The 20,987-nt window shown below is 35.3% G+C and overlaps 1 protein-coding gene across 1 annotated transcript in view; it reads left to right on the plus strand.

Annotated features, from left to right (window-relative positions):
* Positions 1 to 20,987, plus strand: part of MALRD1 (MAM and LDL receptor class A domain containing 1) — a 271,411-nt gene that overhangs the window by 137,256 nt on the left and 113,168 nt on the right. Inside the window, exons 26-28 of the mRNA XM_014312109.1 lie at positions 2,369 to 2,673; positions 18,252 to 18,497; positions 20,125 to 20,282. Coding sequence (XP_014167584.1) covers positions 2,369 to 2,673; positions 18,252 to 18,497; positions 20,125 to 20,282 — 709 coding nt within the window. The remainder of the gene's footprint in view (positions 1 to 2,368; positions 2,674 to 18,251; positions 18,498 to 20,124; positions 20,283 to 20,987) is intronic.

Below are 20,987 nucleotides of genomic sequence, written 5' to 3' on the forward strand. Positions count from 1 at the left end.
ATTCTTGAGAAAAAAAACCAAACATCCTTTTGTAGAGAAGTCAGGATCAGATCTTATTTAATTTTAACCATAATAAAAATCTTGCTGCAGGAGAAGAGTTATTCTGGAAGTAAATGAGTACTCCATGAGCTTCAGATGAAGCTGCCAGTAAATGCAGTGTCTGATTTACAATGTCTTATGCAACTCATCCAAAGTAACAAACAACTATTTAATGGTTTCTGATTTTATGGAGAAAGTGTGTGTAAGTGCAATAAGAATTGCTTTTAAAAGAATATAACTGCTAAAGGAAGGATGTGTAACAGAAGGCTTTGTTACCAGCTCTTCTCTAGAAAATGGAGAAGTGTAAGCCTTGTTCTTCCAAAATTTTGCAGCACATTCTGGTGACTTCAGCTTGAATATTTCTTTGCAAACCTGGAATAAAAAGTTTCCTGGTTTTGATACATCTTTTATAGTCTTTGCTAAAAATATACTGTCCCAAAAACTTTAGCTAAGCCTTATTTTGAAACTACAAGTTTACCTTTATACATCTAATAAGTTGGTCCCTCAAAAGGATAATTTTATGAGGCCATTTTTAAAAAAGCTTTTGAAATTAGCTGTTTGTGTGATCACAGAACTATGTTCATCAAATGAAGGTGTTCTTAGACTGAAATGGTCCTAAACAGTTTATTGGCTATGCAGGTGACCTCTCTGCAAAATGTCCAGTCGTCAGCCTCTAGTTTCATTTATCTCATACTGTTCCTGAGGAATATTCCTGAGCAGTTTATCCGTAACTTGGAAAGAGTTCTGCTTATGTTTGAGATTTCTAACCAGTTCATTTTACTGAAATACTTCTCTTCGAAAAGTCTATGAATTCTTTATCTTTCCTGACTTAAGAAAGTCAGGAAGTATTAAACATAAAGAACTTGATTTGTGATTCAAAAGAAAACTTGAATAATTATGATATTCAGTAGAATAATTTTAACCTAGCCATTATAAAAATATCTTCAAAATTGGAATCACATTAATTTTTGTATTGCCTAAAATACATATACTAAAAATATTCTGCTTGCACAAACATGGAGATCGACCTTTTGCTCCTAGCATCGTATTTATGAGTATCTCTTTCTCTGCATTACCTGGTTTTATGCTCTAAAATCAACTTTTCCACTTTTTGACTTCTATGAAGTATAAAAAATACATAAAGAAATGCAGAATAGCTGAGAATGACATGTTGACATCTGTACTGTTACGTATCACACATTAAAGGCAATTAAGTGCTTGAACTATGGGAAGCACTATTTAGTGCTTAACTATGGGAAACTGTTGCTTTTATCACATAGAAAATTATTTACAAAAACAAACAGGTTTATGCACCTTGTGCAGACCAAACTCTTGACATTCATGATGTGGTCTGAAGCAGTCAGTCATATTTATAATATTTTACTTTTTGCAGGTTTTGAGCAGTTGTGAAACTTACACATAGACAAATATCCAAAGTGCAATTATTGGTATAGGAAATTGTATGAATGGAAAAAAATTATGCCAAGATCTGAAACCTCATCTCATAAGATCAGAGAGTCCCCTGAAGTATTTTACTCCTTCCTATGTGTTATTTGACAAGAAAATGCTTCATAATATTACAACAGATTTAGTATGGGATCTTCAACTGGATGAGTTTTATGCACAGAAGACAATTAAAGAACAGTAACTATAAAGGGACATAAATGAATAAAAATATTTTGTCTATATAAAAGACTTTCAGAAACAAGAGAGTGCAGTTAAATGTGATGAATTTTCACAGTGATCTTTTTATGTATGTATTTGGTCTTTTGTATTTAAAAATTTCCTAATTTTTACTAAAAATAAATAAATAAATTTTACCGTTTTGTAATCTAAGTACAGATTGGATTTATATATTTTAGGTTTCTTTGGGGTTATTTTTGCATATGTCCATGTAAAAGTTTTGCTCCCATTACTGATTGGATTATTTTCTATTTGCACATTCTATAGCCTACATAAACACATTTTTAACCAGAAAATTTTTCAGTAAACTGAAGTTGCTTCCTATATTGTAAATGGCACTACTCAATTCCTCTGTTTCCTTAAAAATATTTTAGTTCTTTCACATTTAAATGCAAGAGTCATTAAAAGGAATGCAAGATCTGCTGCTGAATATGTTAATGCTGGTTTTGAAGTTTGGCTTATGGAATAGTTAAAGAATTGCAAATAATAGGTTGTTCTGTTGCCTTTTGATTAAATTATTTTTCTATCAGTAAAATTAATGATTACCCTGAATGCTATTAGTAATGTTCAGTTTAAGAATTAGAGTCAATACAATAGCAGAATTTGACTGAAGTCACCTATTGCATACTTTATGCTCTTGTTTTTGCCTACAGATAATTTTCTATTATCATATGTATGGAGCTCATATTGGATCATTGATTATCTACCAGAGAACTACGTTGAAACATGAAAAAACTCTCCTTAATCTTACTGGAAACCAGGGAAATTTCTGGCAGCGCAAGGCACTGACCCTGTCTGGAGATGGAGATGAAGATTTTCAAGTTGTCTTTGAAGGGATAGCTGGAGAAGGTCCCAAAGATGGTATAGCACTTGATGACCTCACATTTTCCAGGGAGTGCTTACCATCCCAGGAGTTTTTACCAGCAGAACCCACAAAGGTACCTCCAACAGGTATGTTCCAGTTATGGACAGTCTATGTATGTTTGGAAAGAAGGAATAGCAGCATTATTTTCATTTCTTTGTCTCTCCTTCAAAAGAGAAATAGTATACGTGTCTTGCTAAAGAAATTCAGAAATTTTAACACTTTTAGGCAGCCCATGAAATTCTAATAAAGTCATTTTATGAAATAGTTGTTTGGGTATTGAGTCAACTGTTGTGAATCTGCAAAGCTTCTTGTCCAGCCATGTACACTTAGCCAATATCCTGCTTAATTCAGTAGGATTTATTTATCAAAAGTTGTAAAATAGAGGTATTGTAGAATAAAGAACTGAGTGGGACAGTTTGCAATAAGGCCAGCAGGCTTAAATGGTTTTTGGCTAGTAGGAATTGCTACTAATACTGGTTAGGCACCATATCCATCTTCTGCCTGTGTGGTATGGTGCCCACATCAGTGCAATTATTTGCACCATCCTCACTTACTGCACTAGGGAAATAAAACTCAGAAAACATTTACCAGAAATTATATGGTTTGGATGGGGATGGATCCCAATAACCCCAAGGTAAGAGCTACTCATGAAAGCAGTGCTGCTCTAGGTTAGCAGTATTTGCTTGGACACAAATGATGAAGGAGAGACACTTTTTGACAGAACAGGACTCATCTTTTTCCTCCTTCCACATTTATCACAGAGCTACTGAAATGTAACCCCCTGAAGTGGAATTTAGGAGATGCATTTTGTTCCTGGGTCTACTACAAATTTCCTGCATGGCTGCAGAAAGTAATTTTATCTCACGTCTCTGTCTTTCTGATCAATAAAACAAAGTTAATATTTCCCAGTGTCAAGGACTACCACAAGAATGGATCATTAATTTATGTGAGCAACTTTGCTTTGTTACTGCTGCTAATGAATAGTCTTCCCCTCTAGGATGTCATTAAGCACTGCTCAGGCATTGGGAAATAACACTGATGAGACTACACCAAACCCAAGAAATTGCACTGAAATTTGAGCACAAGATAAACAGGAAAGATATGGGCAAAATTTTCCAGACATCTCTCTGATAAGGTGCCAGTTCTAATACTGTTGGCTTCCTACTTCTGTCAAGTCAGTCATGGAAATTTATTACAAATGAGATTTGTATTTTGAAGTTCAGCTTTATATGAACGTTACCTCAGGAGGAACACTAGCCAAGATTTCTGATTCTTTATTTTTGTTGTATTCAGACTCTATCCTCTTAATGGGAGATGCAAGTCCCTGTGGCAATGTTAGAAGCTTTAAAAGCTTTGGCTTTGATGGTAAAAGATGTTCCAAAACACTTTTATGTTTCATAATAAAAAAGATACTAAAATCTCAGGAAAGAGCCCCCAGAGACTGATTTCTTGGTGTAGCTCATATAAGATGTACTTTGTGAATTTCAGAAGTTCACAACACTTTAGGGCAATGGTTTAAATTCATCCTTACAACAAACCATATTTTTTACATTGACAAATTTTACTTGTCTAGGATAAGAATTTACATGACCCACTGAGGGATTTAACTTACAGCTGCTTCTTAGCAGTGGTGTCTGTTTGCATCACTGCTTGTAAGTGAGTCTGCTTCTGCCCATAGAAATGCTCTGAACTGTAGCAAAATGCATGCTGGATGTTGTGAAAAGTGCTCTGTAATGCAACTTTTTAAAATAGAACTAGCTAAAATGGCCATGAGGATCAGCTGCAAAAATCAGCAGCCCTAGGGTTATCTGCTTATATGTAGAAACAAAGGAAAGTTTAACCAAAAGTAAAACACTTATACCCATTGTTCAATTTTTTGAAAGTTTCTGAGGATAAAGAAGATCATGCAGCAAAGATCTGTCTCCTTCTTGTCTCCAGCGAGGGAATATATTTACTAAGAAAGTAAAAATATTTCTTTAAGACATAAACTCATAGTTTTTGAGATCTACTCTGATAAATTCCTTTTCAGTTTTTTATTTGTTTTAGGTAATATTTGTAATGCACATACCAAAGGAGATTCTTCTGAGTCTTATTGAGCCATATCACTGTGTGAGACAAGTATACTAAGGAGTCTCTGCTTGTTATTTCTGTGCATGGAGTCATATGGCAATGAATGCAGTGTAAAAATGAAATTGAACAGAATCACTAAATGTTCCCATCTGTGACACTGACCCACCGTTCAGAAGAATCTATCCTTGATTCTATATAAACACCTTGAAATTCTGCACATGAACAAAAAATATATTCTAAGGTGGCTGTTTCTTTCTGCCAAACATGCAGTAATGTTTAAAGGCAGGAAGTAAACACTGCACCGCTAGAAAAAATAATTTTGAAAGCTGGCATTGTAATTCCCTGTAAACTACAGGATACTGTAGATTGTTCTCAATGTGCTGCTTAGCAACAACAATGCTGAACTGCAAAGCCACTGAGAGCCGCTGAAATTGCTGGGCCTGAGAAACAATAAACATAATTTTAGGCTGGCCCTTATCAAATTTTCATTGTATGAACATCAATTTTTGCTCTGTGTCACAATGGTACTGTGTGGAGGAAAATGCAAAGACGATTTTGTTCTAACAATGCTATTTGTGCCTGTTCCTGTGTCTGTGCAGTGTGGTAAGATTTTTGAGTTAGGTTCTGCCTTGTGCAAAAGGCTGCCTGTATCCACGTCAGCCCAGGAAGAGACCCTGGCCACACTGAACCTTGTGAAAGTTGCAGTTGTTTCTGGTTTGTTGTATTTAGTTTGTCTGGCAAGGTTTTGGTGGCAGGGAGCTACAGGGGTGACTTCTGTGAGAAGGTCACAGAAGTTTCTCTCATGTTGGACAATTCCAGCTGGCTCCAGGATGGGCCCAGCAGGCCAGGGCTGAGCCCGCCAGCAGTGGTGGCAGCATCCCTGTGATAACAGATTAAAGAAAGGGAAAAGTTGTTGCACAAAAGCATTTGCAGCCAGAGAGAGGAGTGAGAATATGCAAGAGAAGGAGCTTTGCTGGCACCAAGGTAAGGGAATAAGGACCAGGAGATTCCCCTGCAGCCTGTGGTAAATACCATGGTGAGTTAGGCTGCCTCATTGCAGCCTTGGAGGTTAATGGTGGAATAATTACGCATTAATAATATTTTATACTTACAGTTGTTTACAAAAGAGACAGCATGGATTTGACAGTAATTTCCATGATCTCTAAACTTGGTTTTCCTATCTTCTTTCTCTCCCTTCCCTCCTGCAGTGTTGTTACTGACTATAAAAATTGCAGATCCCTCTATCAGAGTTTCTGCTCATGTCTCCTTCCATTCACCTGGGAATACAACAGCTGCCAAGGGCTGCCTGATCAGATTAGCAGGCTACAATAAAGAAAAGTTATTCCAGAGACTAGGGAACTGGTATATGCTGACTTCAGTTTTGTAGAGGAGACAGTTATTTTCAGCAAATTAAAAGCAATTCACCAAAGTGTGGAACATGTCTTTGAGAACTTTGAGAACATAGGAATATTAACAGAGGATCACATCAAGGTCCATTTCACTTGATATCCTCTCTACTGCTGTCAGTGAGAGGATGAACATATATGATACTTCCTCTTAATGTTCCTAATATTTCCTTTTTAGGAAACCCTACAAACCAAATGTGGTCTTGGATATGTAACAAACCTTAATGTATTTGCCTTCTGTATAGAGCCTAGTTCACCTAGAAATACATTCAGAAGAATAGGCCCCTTCTTGTTTCTTGTAGCAAATTGAACAGCTCTGCCACTTGCAGAGAAAGCAACTGTTTTTACCCTCTTTTTACTGAAAATGGTGAACAGCCAAACACACCTACTTCATATTGTTCTCTATGCAATCATCCTTAAGCAACATTATACACTGAAGGAGTTTCAACTTATTGCTTACATGGAAACTATTCCCTATGTTTTCCTTTTTCTGACTTTTAAAAAAATCCATTATACTCTTTTGGGACTGTAAAATCAGTTCTGTGTAGAGCATTTAGGAAACAGATGACCAGAGGAATGATACTGTAACAAAATGGTTCTTTTTTCTCTCTTTTCTGATGAATCCTAAAACCTTGATTGCTTTGTCCTTCTTAAACGTTGGGCCTTTGTGTTCCTGGAACTGTTTCTGTACTGTGCTGTGTCACTCTTTAGGAGTGGTAGTGATAGGATTCCAGAACCTGTGAAAGATGGACTGTGTTATTCTGTGTAACTCAATAACATCACATTTCATTGTCAGTCACTCAAGGTTCAATTAATTTGCTAAATTGTGTCTGTTTATCTCCATTACAGTTATATAAAATAACTGGCACACCTGTGGGGGCTGGATGTTACAGGGATTATAAGAATGTCCTGCAATGGCAGCTGATATCAGAAAGGTTTTTTAGTTAATAATTAGCGCAGAGTACAGCCCCATTAGGCACGTTCATTTTCACGAAAATCTTGTCCTATTATTCATAGTTTTTCCTAGCTTATATCACTTTGAATACCTTCATTTCACTGGAAAATTTTCTTAACTCAACTCATGAGTTGTCAACCTTGTCTTTTAAAAGTAAACGATAAAGAATACTGTCTTGATGTTTCTCTGTTCTTTGGGATTTTTTTTTTAGATGATGGGTTTTGGTTTTTTGTTTGTTCCATACCAATTTTTAAGTCATTTTAGTAAAAAATTTTCCTTAACAAAAAACATTTAAAATACATAGATTTTGATCAGCAATATAATTAAAATAAATATATGAAAAGTAATAGAGTAATCAGGAAATCAGATTTGACAAAAATATTTTCATTTGAAATACAGCTAAAGACTCTAGAGTATACTCTAAAGGCCAAAGGATATTGCTTCTATCACTCTTTCACTGTTATAATTAGATCTATAAAAGTTTACAGACACATAAATAGAAATAACTTTGGCAGTTTTTGTAACTTATATATAATTACAAGAATAATAAAATTTTATGCTTCAGTGCATAATGTGATCTACTGAAAAGAGGAAAAAAATCTCTTTATGCAGAACTAATCAAATAACAAAGCATTTATTGCTTCATTTAAAACAGCCAGCATTGAGAATTGACTGAGAGAACAGGATGTGAAATGAATAAAGTAGTATTTCTAAAGCATTTTAAAACCAGTTCTGGGAAGAGAAAGAAATAAAAACAATCCTGAAATCCAACAAAAAGAAACAATTAGCCCTGAAACAGCAACAAAAGCTTAACAAAAAACAATCAAACAACTAAACAAGGACCCTCAACAAACAACCCCAAACAAAACCAAACCTATAAAGAAGAATTAATATTTATTTCAGAAGATTGAATCTGTCCATGTAATTACCTTAATTATATACAACAGATTGTGAAGTTTCTTTTATTCATTGGTACCTGAACATATTCTCAGATATATCTAAAATAAAGTTCCACACAAGAGACAACTTTCATTTTCATTATACAATAATACAAAAGGTTTATCATTATAGTATTTTAAAACAAAGAAATCTACACATTTAATTTTTTCTCTCTCCTTTCTGGTACATTATACAATTCCTTCCATATTTTTCAGAAAAATGGTGGAAATACAGTAGAATATGTAGATTGGTTTAGGAGCTTGGTATAAAGCTACTTCATTTGAATATGAAGTAGTCATGACTACAGGTTACTTGAATTTAGTTTCTACATAAATCGTTCACCTGTTATTATAAAAATTATCCTTTTTATTTACTGTGAAGCAGAAAAATATATAGCCCAGATTTTGGTGGTGTATTTTCTAATTCTATTGAGCTTTCTCCAACTAAATTCCAAATCTGTGTAACTTTACACAGATTGTACTTTATCACTGTACTTTATCAATCTAACTGGAAATATCTTGCACTACCTTAATTCCACAGTTCCTTCTGATTCTTTTTGCTTGTCTATAGCTTGGACTCTGATCTATCTCCTTTTATTTTCAGTTCTAACCTTACCAGATTGCGTAATGGTTTGAAAGCAATGTTCCCATTTTCCAAACTAAAAAAGAAAATTATTTTACTGGTCTAATTTGTAAAATAATGGCAAAAATTTAGAATGGGTTGTAATTTTAGGGGAGTTAAATTTTTCTTTTCCACTATTCTCTGGAGATTTAGGATACATTTCAGTCCCTAACCAACTACAATATTTGAATATACAGTAAAGTACATATAATTTGATGACATTTCCCATACTTTATAATAATTTTATGTCAAAGAAACAAAAAATTTTCCCTAGTTATTCCCAGACATAATAGTGAAATTAAAGCCCACAAATTCTTTGGATCAGTAGTCAGATGTGAGGAGAGCCTGAATTGGGCCCACAACTGATTACAACTCTAGAAACTGGCAGACAGAATGTGATTAATGTCATCTCAGAACATGATTAATGTCATCTAAGGTCCTTGGAGGTAGGGCATTGTCAGCCCTTGTTTTTCTGTTTCACAAAACTGTTTAACATCTTCAAAACTTTCTTTAGCTCTTGGGTCTCCACGGACTTGTTTCTGAGAAAGGTGTCCCAGAGCAGGCATCCAAATAAGTATAAGGTCAGGAGAAAAGAATTTCAGTGCTGGCAGTTTGATGAGAGTCTCTGAGCAGCAGGTGAGGGCAGGTATTTATATCTACATTCATAGTATGAGCTGATAATTTGTTTTGGCAATGCGCAGCAGCGGTTTGGGAATAGCTTTTGTAACCAAATTGCTCCAAAAACTGTAAGAGGAATTTCTGGTACTGTATTTATAAAGGAGAATCCTCTTGAAGAGCCCTTCTGTTTCATTTTCTCTCTACTGGGAGAACTAAGTAAAATCTGAGCTTTCTCAGGACCACCAGTGCTACTGTCATTATTAGCTCTCATTATAAGACATTTCTCTATGTGTTACATATTCCAGATTCAGAGCTGGCCTTCCCTTGGGTGAACTGAGAGCATGAAAGCTCTAATTCTCCTCTGCATTCCAAGAACTAGATAAAAAGGTGCTCTTACTTGTCTGTAATGACTTTTCTTTTTCTCACACATCTAAAAGTAGAGAAATTATGTAGCAGTACAGAGCAGTCTTAGAAATATAGGATGTTTCTACTATTAAGTCTTGCAGCAGCAAAAGCGATCTGAAAAAAAATTTATATTTCACAGAATCTAGTCCTATTTTATGTTCATGCAGTACACCTTTGATGGACATTTGAATTTTCTAGACATCCTGTAACAAAATTTCTATATGCGCTTAAGACTGAAGACAAGTGTGGTTCTTTTTTCTCCTTCTGTAACTGTAGGAAACAAGATCTAACTCAAATGTACTTTTTAAAGTACATGCTTATCAATAGTCACTTTGGACTGCATTTTACATTACTAGTTAGGAATTTACATTTTACATGTACTCTAGACAAAGAAAAACAATATTTTGAACAAGATGTTTGTAAACTTTATATGAAAGTTCAGTTTACACTTCATGATTTACATCATGAAAGATTTCAGGCAACTCACTGCACAGCTTCATTTTCATTCTCTGATTGTTTTGTTCTCAAATTTTTCAACAGAATATGACTTCCAAGTAAAATGCTATTTTAGCTTTCACAAGGTACCTAACTATCCCAAGATGTGCCTGGATGCTGTTTAGTGTTAGGATAAGAAAAGTTAATACACAAATAAGTAAGTTAACACACGAATAAGACATATAAAAACTGTTAACTGTCAAAATTTATTAAGCATTCTTGCCTGTGGAAGGACCACAATAATTTTTTGCTTAAAATCAGATCAGTCCCTTGGTCCAGCATCCATGTTGAAGACAAGAGGCAATGAATGTGTTAAACACCTCTGCCTTGTTCCTCTCCTGTGAGGAGACCATCCTTGTCCTGTAGTGGGTCAATTGCCGTTAATATATTTGAAGAAACTCTTTTTATTGTCCATCCACAGCTCTGCTCAGCTGAGCCTTTGCCACAACATTTTTTTCCCTTCAGTGGACAGCAGCATCTCTGTACTTTTCCCATGTCACCTGCCCTTGCTGCTGCTGGCCATACACCTTCTTTTTGCCCTTTTTCCAAGGGAAGATTCCTGTCCAACCAAGACAGCTTTCTACTTCACCTGCTTGAGTTCTGACATTTGGGAATTGCCTGCTTCTGTGCCATTATTAGGAGATGATGTTTAAAAAGTGACAAGCACTGATGGATCGCAGCACTTTCAAAAACAGTTTCCCAGGAAACCTTAATAAGTAATTCCCTGAGAAGTCTGAGGTCAGCTCTCCTCAGGTCCAGAGTTGAGGCTTTGGCAGTTCTCCTGTCAAGAATATCCACTTTGCTCACGAGATCCACTCTGATGACAAGTAATAGATCAAGGAATTTATCAAAGCTTCAAAAGAAGATTTTGTAAGAAATTACTCAGCTTCAATTGGACTTAGAGATGAAGGTTTGGGCTAGGTAAATATGAGGGGTTTAGGTAGTGTTGTTTTCTGGGTTTCAGGACTGTTTGGTACTTTTCTCTGTATTTCCCTTAGCTTCCTTTCCAAGCAGAGGAAAGCTGAATGGCAGAACTTATATGGTAAGCTCTGTGGAAATCCTGTGGAGTGCCATCAAGCAATTTCATCAGGGTTGTTCTTCTAACCATGAGCTGTTCTGTTCTTTCCATGTTCAGTCACTTGCTAAGCACATGTGCTACTACTTGCTTACCTCAAAGTGTGCTGGTAAACGTGAACATGTGCTGAATGATGGTGCAGTTAATAAAGTTATTTATGCTTTCAGGAATAAATTACTGTAATGGATTGAATTAACATTAAATGAGAAGAATAAAAAAAATAATTTTGTCTTAATTGTTCATCCTGGCTGGAAAAAAAGATAAGGAACAGAATTCCTTAATGGCACTAGGAGACAGTGTAACAGTATTTCAGCATAACAGTGCCAAGATTAATTCTTGTTTCTTTCAGAACCTCACCTCAAAGTATTTTTGCTGACTTTATAGGTAAAACTTTAGTCTTTTTTCTTTCAGTGTCTGAGAACAAACATGTAACTCAGAGGAAGGGAAAAGCTGAACATAATTGAAGCTACATTTCTACAAATACTGTGTGATTAAGGAGTTTGTTGAAATCTTTCTCCTCCGTCAAGCATAAGGCATTTTTCATTTTCCTGTTGACCTCTTCAATGGAGGCTTAAATGTGTGCAGAAGGCTGTTCAAGACATCAATGAAATATTTTAATCATCACATACTCTTCAGATGAAGGTGGTAAATACAGTAATCCTGAAATTTATTCCTGAGTAATGACAGATGAGGATTCATAGGGGTCATGACATTCAATTTAATCAGTTTTGGGCAGTTTTCGTTTCTCCTACACCTGACCCTTACTCACATATGTCTGAAAAGTTTTAATATAGCAGTGTTTAATTGTTGTAATTTTCTACAGAAACTCTGAGCAGATTATGCTTCTTTCAGTTGTTTCTCACTTTAATCCCATCTGTACACAAGTGAGAATTCTCCAGAACAATTTCCTTTGTAGTTTACATTTGTATTGTTGAATATTACTACTGATTCAAGGGAAGAGGTTGACATTCATAAATAGTAGAGAACCCCAGCTGATAATAGTTGTATTTTTTGTTATTCTTCCCTTTGAATATTGAACAGTTATGTGCCAAATTAAGGATGTGACTGAACTACCTGATAGTGTCTAACATGTTGATGAAAACATCGTTTTCTGGAGAATGTCTGAGGTCTTGTGGACATATAATAGAAAGACTTTTTACTGCTTATTCTATGTGTTTTACATGCCTTTTTTTGCCAGAGAAAGGGTTCTCAACATTGTTTTGTTCATACTTTCAGTTCTGGAACCAGTGTTTCTCAGGTTCTGGGACTCCATGCCCACTATCCTCTCTCTCACCAAGGTTAAATCTGGCCAGGACAGTGTCCTCTGGTCTCAGAGTCAGGGCTTGACTCTAAATTAGAGCTGGTTGGTCAGGCTTTGGGTAGGATTTGAGGGAAGTGCTTTCCACCTGTCACATTTACTGAGCAGCTCTGGCAAGTTGTACAAAGGTGATTTATCACTGCACTGCAGCTTCACCTCCCGCTATATGCTTTGGTCAACAGCTTGAGGTATGGTGGAGAATATGCGACAATCACGTATTCCAGTGCAGCCAGTGAAGATCTCCCCCACTTCAGATTCAGTTATAACATCATAAAATGCTTCTAGTTCACTGTTTAACCAACTTTTCATTGATATCCTTGTAGAAATTCCCTTCTAACATACCTCAGCTGTCCAGAGTTTGTGCAACCCATTTCTCATGCTCAAACTGTTCTGATTTATGGATGTCTGCTTTACTTGCTTTTCTTCAAGCCATACTTTAGATTCAATCTCCAGACTTTTCTCCCATCAGAAATGCAGCCAGTGAAAGCACTGGCCAGAGCCTGCTCTCGGCACCAGGAAATGCAGATGCCGTACCTCTTCCACCCTCCAAACAATCAGATAGCAGTTGGACCGTTAAACCAGAGGTCACAACTAAATGATTTTGGGCTCTAAGGTAGAGATGTCGCCAGTTAAGCACCAGTCCAGGCTCTCATAAAAGCAGTGTTACATTGATCTGCTTCAGGCAAGATATCGGTCTATAGTTGTATTGCATTTCACATGAGCTTCAAGTTGTACTTCTAAAGGGCATGCAGCAAATTTTTGACATATTTTTAAGATTATGGATCTGATACCTAAGGAACATTCATTTTTCTGTGTCTTTACTAAGGAATTCAGGCAGTAAATAGATTTAGATTTCATTTATTTGAGCCAGAACATGGCAACCCAAAATTTTGTTCAATATAATTTTATTTTGGATTTTTGCTAAGAGTAAACTCATGAATGTGAGTTAAACTTCTCGCTTTAGTTGGTATTTAGTCTTTCTCACTGTAGTAGATGCTATGAATATGATGAATATTATATGATGAATGTTATTGTTTTTGGAAAAGCTTTGCTTAAAACTAGATGTAAATTCCTTTTCTCTTGGTGTTTCTAAGTCCACCCTCAAGAAGATAGGTTATAAATTTCAACATGGCTTTGGAAAGGGAAGACTGTATAAAAGAACTGATGTATCACGGTTCTTGTTAAGTGTGTGTCGTGTTACAACAGTTTTCTTTGCTTGTCCTTTTCTTCATGCTGGAGACATAGACCACTTGATTAGAACTGGAATAACAATATTAACATGTACTATATATCTTGTTTCAGTTTGCTAGCAAGGAGCAAACCAGTCGATGCTATTGCAATGTATCTTTCATGAATCCAGGCCTAGGTCTTCTTATCCAGTATGGGGATTTAACACTTGAAGACAGTAACGAAAAATTTCCTTTTAAGTTGCCCTACTAGCATGTTTTATAGCAACATGGAAAGTATGCACTATTTCTGTTACTGAAGATATTGGTACACCAGCACTGTAAGAGTGGGAGAGTTTAAAATACCTTCTGCCTCCTTCTCTAATCAAAACCTGTTCTTTTCATTTCTTGTGAATGCACATTCACATGCATCTAAGCAATTGAAACGGAATCTTTTGATCTTTATATTTGTTTTTAGCATTGCCCTGCTTATAGTATATGCATAAACCCAGTATGAAGAGGCACTGAGTAGCCCCTCTTGCCTTCAGGTTAGAATTTCTGGTAATCTTAAATAAAGCAAAGCACCAGGTTATGACCCACTGAATGTGTCACAGATTGAATGCGTCTTAAAGAGTATTGAGTGACTGATAAAAATCAATCATTTTCTAATAACAAAGTATCAACAAACAAAACAAAGAAGTTTCTTCAGTGCTCTGTCATGGACTATTGTATTGAACAGCAATATCCTATCTTGCTGTTTATGTTTTTGGGTTTTTTGGTTCTGAGGTTGAATATTACCAGATCTGATTACTGCAAAAGAATTCTCTTGTGCTTGTGTGTGGGAATGGTCAAGATAAGAAATTGATTGAGAAACTTTTGGTCATTGGAGCTTTTGTCTGCTGTTTGTTGTGGCAGTAACTTTGACAGTTAACAGTTTCTTCTAAAAGTCCCTTGTGCAAATGAACTCAAGCTGTTGTTTTTCTAACTTTCAGTTGTTCAGAATGCAAATCAATATGTCAAAGTACTTGCAAGGTTTACAAAACCAAATGTTTGCACTCAATTCAAGAAAATAAAGCCTTTTTCCTAAAAAAAAAAATAATAAAAAACCAAGCTGATATACTCTAATGCTTTTTAAATCTTTTTTTTTCCCTGACACCCCAACATCTGAAAGTCTTTCAAAATTATTTTAATTTCTAAAGTTTTGCTTTTGAAATGAGATGCATTTTTCACATTCCTGCATTGACAAGTCAGGATTACTATGCATCATCAACAGTGATGAAAGCACTTTTTCTGTGTGTCCTTGGGCTACAGTAGTGAGATACCTGAGGAAAGATGTTCTTGTTAACAAATTATTTTTTTAAGGACACATAGATTTCAATCATACAGTAATGTCAACTCAGACCAAGAAGGATAATGGAGTAATTTTTACAGGGAAAAACTCAGAGATCTAAATTATCCAGAGAGCCCCTATCCCTGGGATGTCACCCTCTTAGTCTGCTGATTAATTACTCTGGCCTCTGTACCAGACTATGGTTCTACAGGGGCTCTAGGTTTGATTTAAAAGAAGGCATGCTTCCAGCCATGTGAATGTAAATAAAATATTCTGAAAATATTTTGAAGCAGCTCTAGATTTTCACACCTATTGATGGATTATTCCAGTAATTGTAAACTATCTCATTCATTTGATTTGGTTTGGAAAACATCGATGCTGATGCTATTAAATATAATAAGTTTACGAAGGTTAACAACTTATTAAATTTAACAACTTTATAATAATCCTAATTAGAACATAATCTGGCCACTTCTGGAAAGGATAATAAAAATATTTTTATAAATACATTAATAGCAAAAGGAGTGGCAAGGAAAACCTCCATTCCTTATTGGATGCAGGGGGGAATATGAGAAAAAATGAGGAAAAAGGCTGAGTATTTGACACCCTCTTTGCCTCAGTTTTCAATAATAAGACAGGTTGTCCTCAAGAAAAATTTGTTTTGTCTCTTGATATTCGCAGGTAAATTTCTATTTTTTCAAAATACATTCAAGAAAAACACTCTTAATAAGGAGATTAGTCCTTCTCCTAAAACATGTTTAAAAATAGAAATGTTTTACCTGTTGATTTTGCTGAGGGTATATGAACAAGGGGATTGTTTACTGGTGCAGCTGTTTTCCTCTGTTGTATAAATCCTCCTCAATTCAAGGATTATTTATCTGAAGGATACATATAACGATAAGATAAAAGATAATTATCTGAAAGGGGTCTAACAGCCCCTAAGGCTCTACTGCAGCCTAGTTGTGTCTATGCAGCTACCACATAGGACAACAAGTCTGCCCACAAATAATCTTCAAGAAACACTGATTGGAGGAAAGATTTACTGAACTTTGTTAAGGAGCAATTCCTCTCAATTAAATACCTCTCTCATACCCACAGGAATCTGTAGAACAGAGTGTTTCAACAACTAATACTAAGAAAAAGTAGGGAAGAAAAAAGAGAGCTCTAAAAAATGCTTTTTCCTGTAGTTCAGAGTTTTTGGGTTTTTTTTTCTGGGAGGAGGGAAGGTTGTTTGTTTGTTTGGTGAAGTTTGTTTTTTTTCTCTACAGTTTTCAAGTCTTAGAAATGATATTTAAAGAGAAGTTATACTATGGAAGTACATCCAGAAGCAAGTCACGTTACAGACTCAGGCAGTGTAATATCATTCATTACACATGCTTGGAAAGATTCATTCATGCCAGGATTCAAGATGGATTTTTTTGTCTTTTCTCAGGAAACAAAGACTTCCACTTTTCAACTCTGCTTTTTTTTAAACCTGAAATTGAAAACAATGCTACAAAGGGACCTCAAAATTCAATAGTTATTGAAATTATTGGTCATTGAACTTCAAGGGAAAATATTTTAAGGCATAAATTGCCTCCTGAAATTTAAATTCCTAGTTTGTTGACAAAATAATTTTTTTGCTAAATTTCTACTGCAATCACTAAAAAGAAAGGTAGTATTATAATAACTAGCTCCTAAAAACATATGTCACTTAAATTAGGCAGCAATTTTATAATAAATCTCTGTCACTCATTGGGATACAACAGAGATGACTGAAATTCTGAAGAAGATTGATAGGAGTTTCTGATGGTCACTGACTGATTCATCGATGCTATTGCACCATTCTTTTGACCACAACCATTTTCAGAGATCGTGTACTAATAAAATTCTCACTGATGCTTTTGTAAACTTTTAGCTTTGAATTTCAAACAAGCCTTTTTCTTCTGGTCAGAGATCACCCATTTTTATTGTCTCCAGATTTGGAGATCCTTGCCTGATATTATTGCAAACCTGATACATATTTTTATGTTGCTAAGAAATCGAGAATTATTATTTAATATTTTCCGTGGAAATCTTGCTGGACACTTCTATCATATTCCAATATGTATTTGTATTTTAAATTTATTTTAATAAGAATTGCATTAGGAGGATTTTAACTTGAAGAGGAGAGGTTAATGCTTGTTCTCTTTAGCTGATATCTAGAAATAAAGTGACTTGTTTTCACTTTAACAAAAACAAGGGTTCTAACAACGTTTTTTTCAGTTTGGAGTATTTGTAATTTAGAGTCTGGCTGAAACAAATACTATGAAATGGAGGTTGCCAACATGACAACTGAATACCCCATTTCTTATCCTCTTTCTACTAATAAATCTGTTTTTCAGACCTCTTGATAAAATCCAGCCTTATGTGAATGTCATTTAGCTCCTTTAAATTAATACAGTGGTAATGGAAACAAGTTTTTAGCACCATGTGATTTTCAGTATCAATTAACTCAGATTCTCCCTACTTCTGCAACTTTTAGACATGTACATATTCTAATTTTGTCTGTTGAGTTCATATATTCATACTCCTATTTTTAAGTAAAATTATTCATTTATTTCTGGCACAGCAGAATGTACAAAGTAAATGGGAAGGGGTCAGTTTCAGAATGTTGTGTTTCACCTCTTGATTACAGAATGTACTGAAGTTATTAAGAGTCCTGCAGTAACTGATCTGAAATGAAAACATGAAACTTGGAAATAGATCCTGTGTCTGAGTCCTACAATCCTTAGGCTGTACAATAGTAGAATTATCCCTCAATAATGGCAGGAAGACTGCATAGAAAGGACACCATCAACCTACTGAACTCATAAAAAAAATCCATTAAAAGGCAAACCTCTGTAGTTAAAACAGAAAAGTTTTTTCTTCCAAATTAGGGCTCCTAAGTAGGCTCAACTTTGCAGCTAAGATAAAATGATTCAATCCAACACCACATGAAAGGAGAATGCCAGCAATTAAGTCAGACTAGAAAGCTTTGTTAGTGATGGAATGCCTGGCTGGATCTTGCCCTCTGAGGCTTTACAAGGGAAACAGTCATTTATTTAGGCAATCACTTGACAAAATACAAAAGAAATAAACTGATGATGGATTGGTACTTCAGGGGATCCAAAGACTTTTAATAAAACTGCTCTGGACCACCCTCCTCCTCCTAAATATTAAGCTCTCTGAAATGTAACCTTCCAGTAACCTTGTTGGGATGCATGGCACTGTGATTCACCAGGACACCCTCATTCTTCTCTTTTCAGGCTCCTGCTCACATGGCCATAGGCAGTGCCAGAATGGCAAGTGTTACAGAGCAGAACAAAGCTGTGATTTTGAAGACAACTGTGGGGATAATACAGACGAGAGTGAATGTGGAACTTCCTGCACCTTTGAGAATGGCCGATGTGGCTGGCAAAATTCCCTGGCTGACAATTTTCACTGGGTGCTAGGGGTCAGCTCGCCTCGAAGTCCCAGACCTCCCGGGGACCACACGCTTGGAAATAGAACTGGTATGTTGTTAGTTCACAAGTAAGGGATAATTGTCTTCATGAAATGTCTCATATCTCCACAGGCAGCAGGGGAGTTCTAAAATCTCTAATCACGGTGTCATTTTTAATGAACAAGATTTATTAAAATATAAAAATATTAATTTCCATTGTACAATAATCTTAATGTAGGAAAATTGAATCTTAGTTGTTTTTTATATGAATCGGGCAAGATAATTTGATATCTGTCTGGAGAGAGGCATTTGGTCTGGCTGCAATTTGTAAAGGTGAGTTAGCTCAGCTCTGAGATCCACTGGGTCCCACTCCTCCGGAGCTTGAGGTCATTTTCAGGAACCTCTACAGTTTCCCATACTGACTATTCATACTTTAATTTTAGATAATGTTAAATGAGTAAATTTAAAGAAACAAATCTCCTTTGTCAGTGCATGTCCTGGTTTGTTTTGGCCACTCAGTTATGTGCTCTTGTTCTTGCTACAAGCTCTGTGCCGTCACACTTTGCTTTTGAAGGTCCTATAGCTCAGACAAAGATGTTACCAAAGCTGAGCTCAGAACTGACCTTAAATTTAAATATTCACAGCAAAGTTACACAAAGACATGATAGCAGTCACTGAATGCTTACACAAACTGCTGAAGGACAAAACCCAATAAACTTCAAAATACATAGGGAAAAAAAGTTGTTTGCCTTGCCAGTAATATATATATTTAAAGTATTATCACAAATACACCACTACACTTGTTGAATATATGCTTGACCTCAGATTTTAGGATCCCATAACACCATGGCAAACATCTATGGTCATATCTGAGGCAGGGAAGTGTCAAAATTAGAATGAACCCATTTGTTTCTGCATTATCTAGTGAATTAATTTTTTTTTTGCCTAATTCATATACAAACATTAGTAGATGTGCAATTACAAATTTTGTGTTATTTATAATACATTTATGTTTATGTCAAATACACATTTCCTATTTGTACAAAGGAAAAAAAATGAATTTGAAAACTTGGGAGAATTTTTTATGCTTCTGATTAAAAATAAAGATGGAAGACTCAAGGACCATATCAGTGTTGAAAAATACTAACTCTAGGCATCTAATTTTGCAATTTCATCTGACTAAATAATTTATATGTTCATTAATATTCAAACAGAGTAAAAATGACCAAAAGAAATATGAACCATTAGGGATACATAGTGATTTATACATGCATAATTTTTTTCCTCTTTCACAACTTTTTATATAGCATGACTTGCTATTTTGAAGATTAGCTTTCAGGAGACTTTTTCCTGAAATTTATCATGATGTGGCTATTGTGTGATGTATTGTCAGAATTGCACCTGCTGCAGTTCACCAGGGACATGTATTCCAAGTAGCCAGAAAACATGGAAGAGCTCCCAGTCTTCTACACAAGTCCACCCAAATCTTAAGCTGCTACCACCAGTTTATTCCTTTTATTCCTATTATAAGTGCACAAGGAATGGGAACTGGTCATTTTTTCTCCTGTGGTGAGGTTCACTACTATGAGACTTATGAGGGAAGTGTTCTTCATATGTCTCTGCATTTAATTTGCTGAGTTTTGGATCTAATTTGAAAATGTAAAACATTTTTTCAGTAATACATCATTTAATTTCAGGACATTTCCTATATCTTGAGGCCACTGCAATAAGCCTAATAAATGAAAAAGCCCATGTGAAGAGTTCCGTATGGAAAGAATCAAGTGGGAGATGTGTGATGAGCTTCTGGTACTTCAAGTCATCACAAGCCATGGGACACCTTCAGGTTCTGATTAAGGTAACAAAAAACCCCTTTTCTTTTGAATATATTATACCTGTAAGGGTTTTCATGCTCCTGCAGAGTGCCTCAGCACTGTGACATTCTGCTGTTTAGCTGACAGACTGGAGAGCTCCCACGCACCTCCTGGTTTTGTGCTGGTTTTTATTACTCCAGTCTCTTAATGCTTTTAGCATTTCTCTTCCAAGAAAAGCCATCTGAAAAGCCAAAGAAAATCTTTTCAAATCCTCTTTTTATTTTCCCCTCTTCACATATAGTACCTTTCCCTCTGATTTTTTCCATGTGAGGCTATTTTCATATTTTGCTGACATCCTTTTTGGTATTTATCAGTATACAGCTCTATTGTTCTTATGGGATGACACACAAAAAAAAATTACCAACATGTACAAAGTGAGAATAAAATGCAAAAATATGACTGCATTAAATATTTTTATATAAATGGGTACAGAGTATAATCAATTTTATTTAGAAATATTTTTTCTTCACTAAATGTGAGACAACAAAAAATTATTTCAAAATAATGTCTGGTTATTAATTTGCAAGTGAAAACCTAGACATTTGTAAAAAATTGGCTGTTCCTTTGCTGTTCATTAAAAAAGATTAACTGCTTGTAAAAAACTTTTTAAAATCATAATATGGTTCAGACTAGAAATTAATTCTTATGTAGAAATTAATAATCAACATTTTTCAGACACAGTGACCAAA

This window comes from Geospiza fortis, unplaced genomic scaffold, assembly GCF_000277835.1.
Source record: "Geospiza fortis unplaced genomic scaffold, GeoFor_1.0 scaffold138, whole genome shotgun sequence".
NCBI lineage: Eukaryota > Metazoa > Chordata > Aves > Passeriformes > Thraupidae > Geospiza > Geospiza fortis.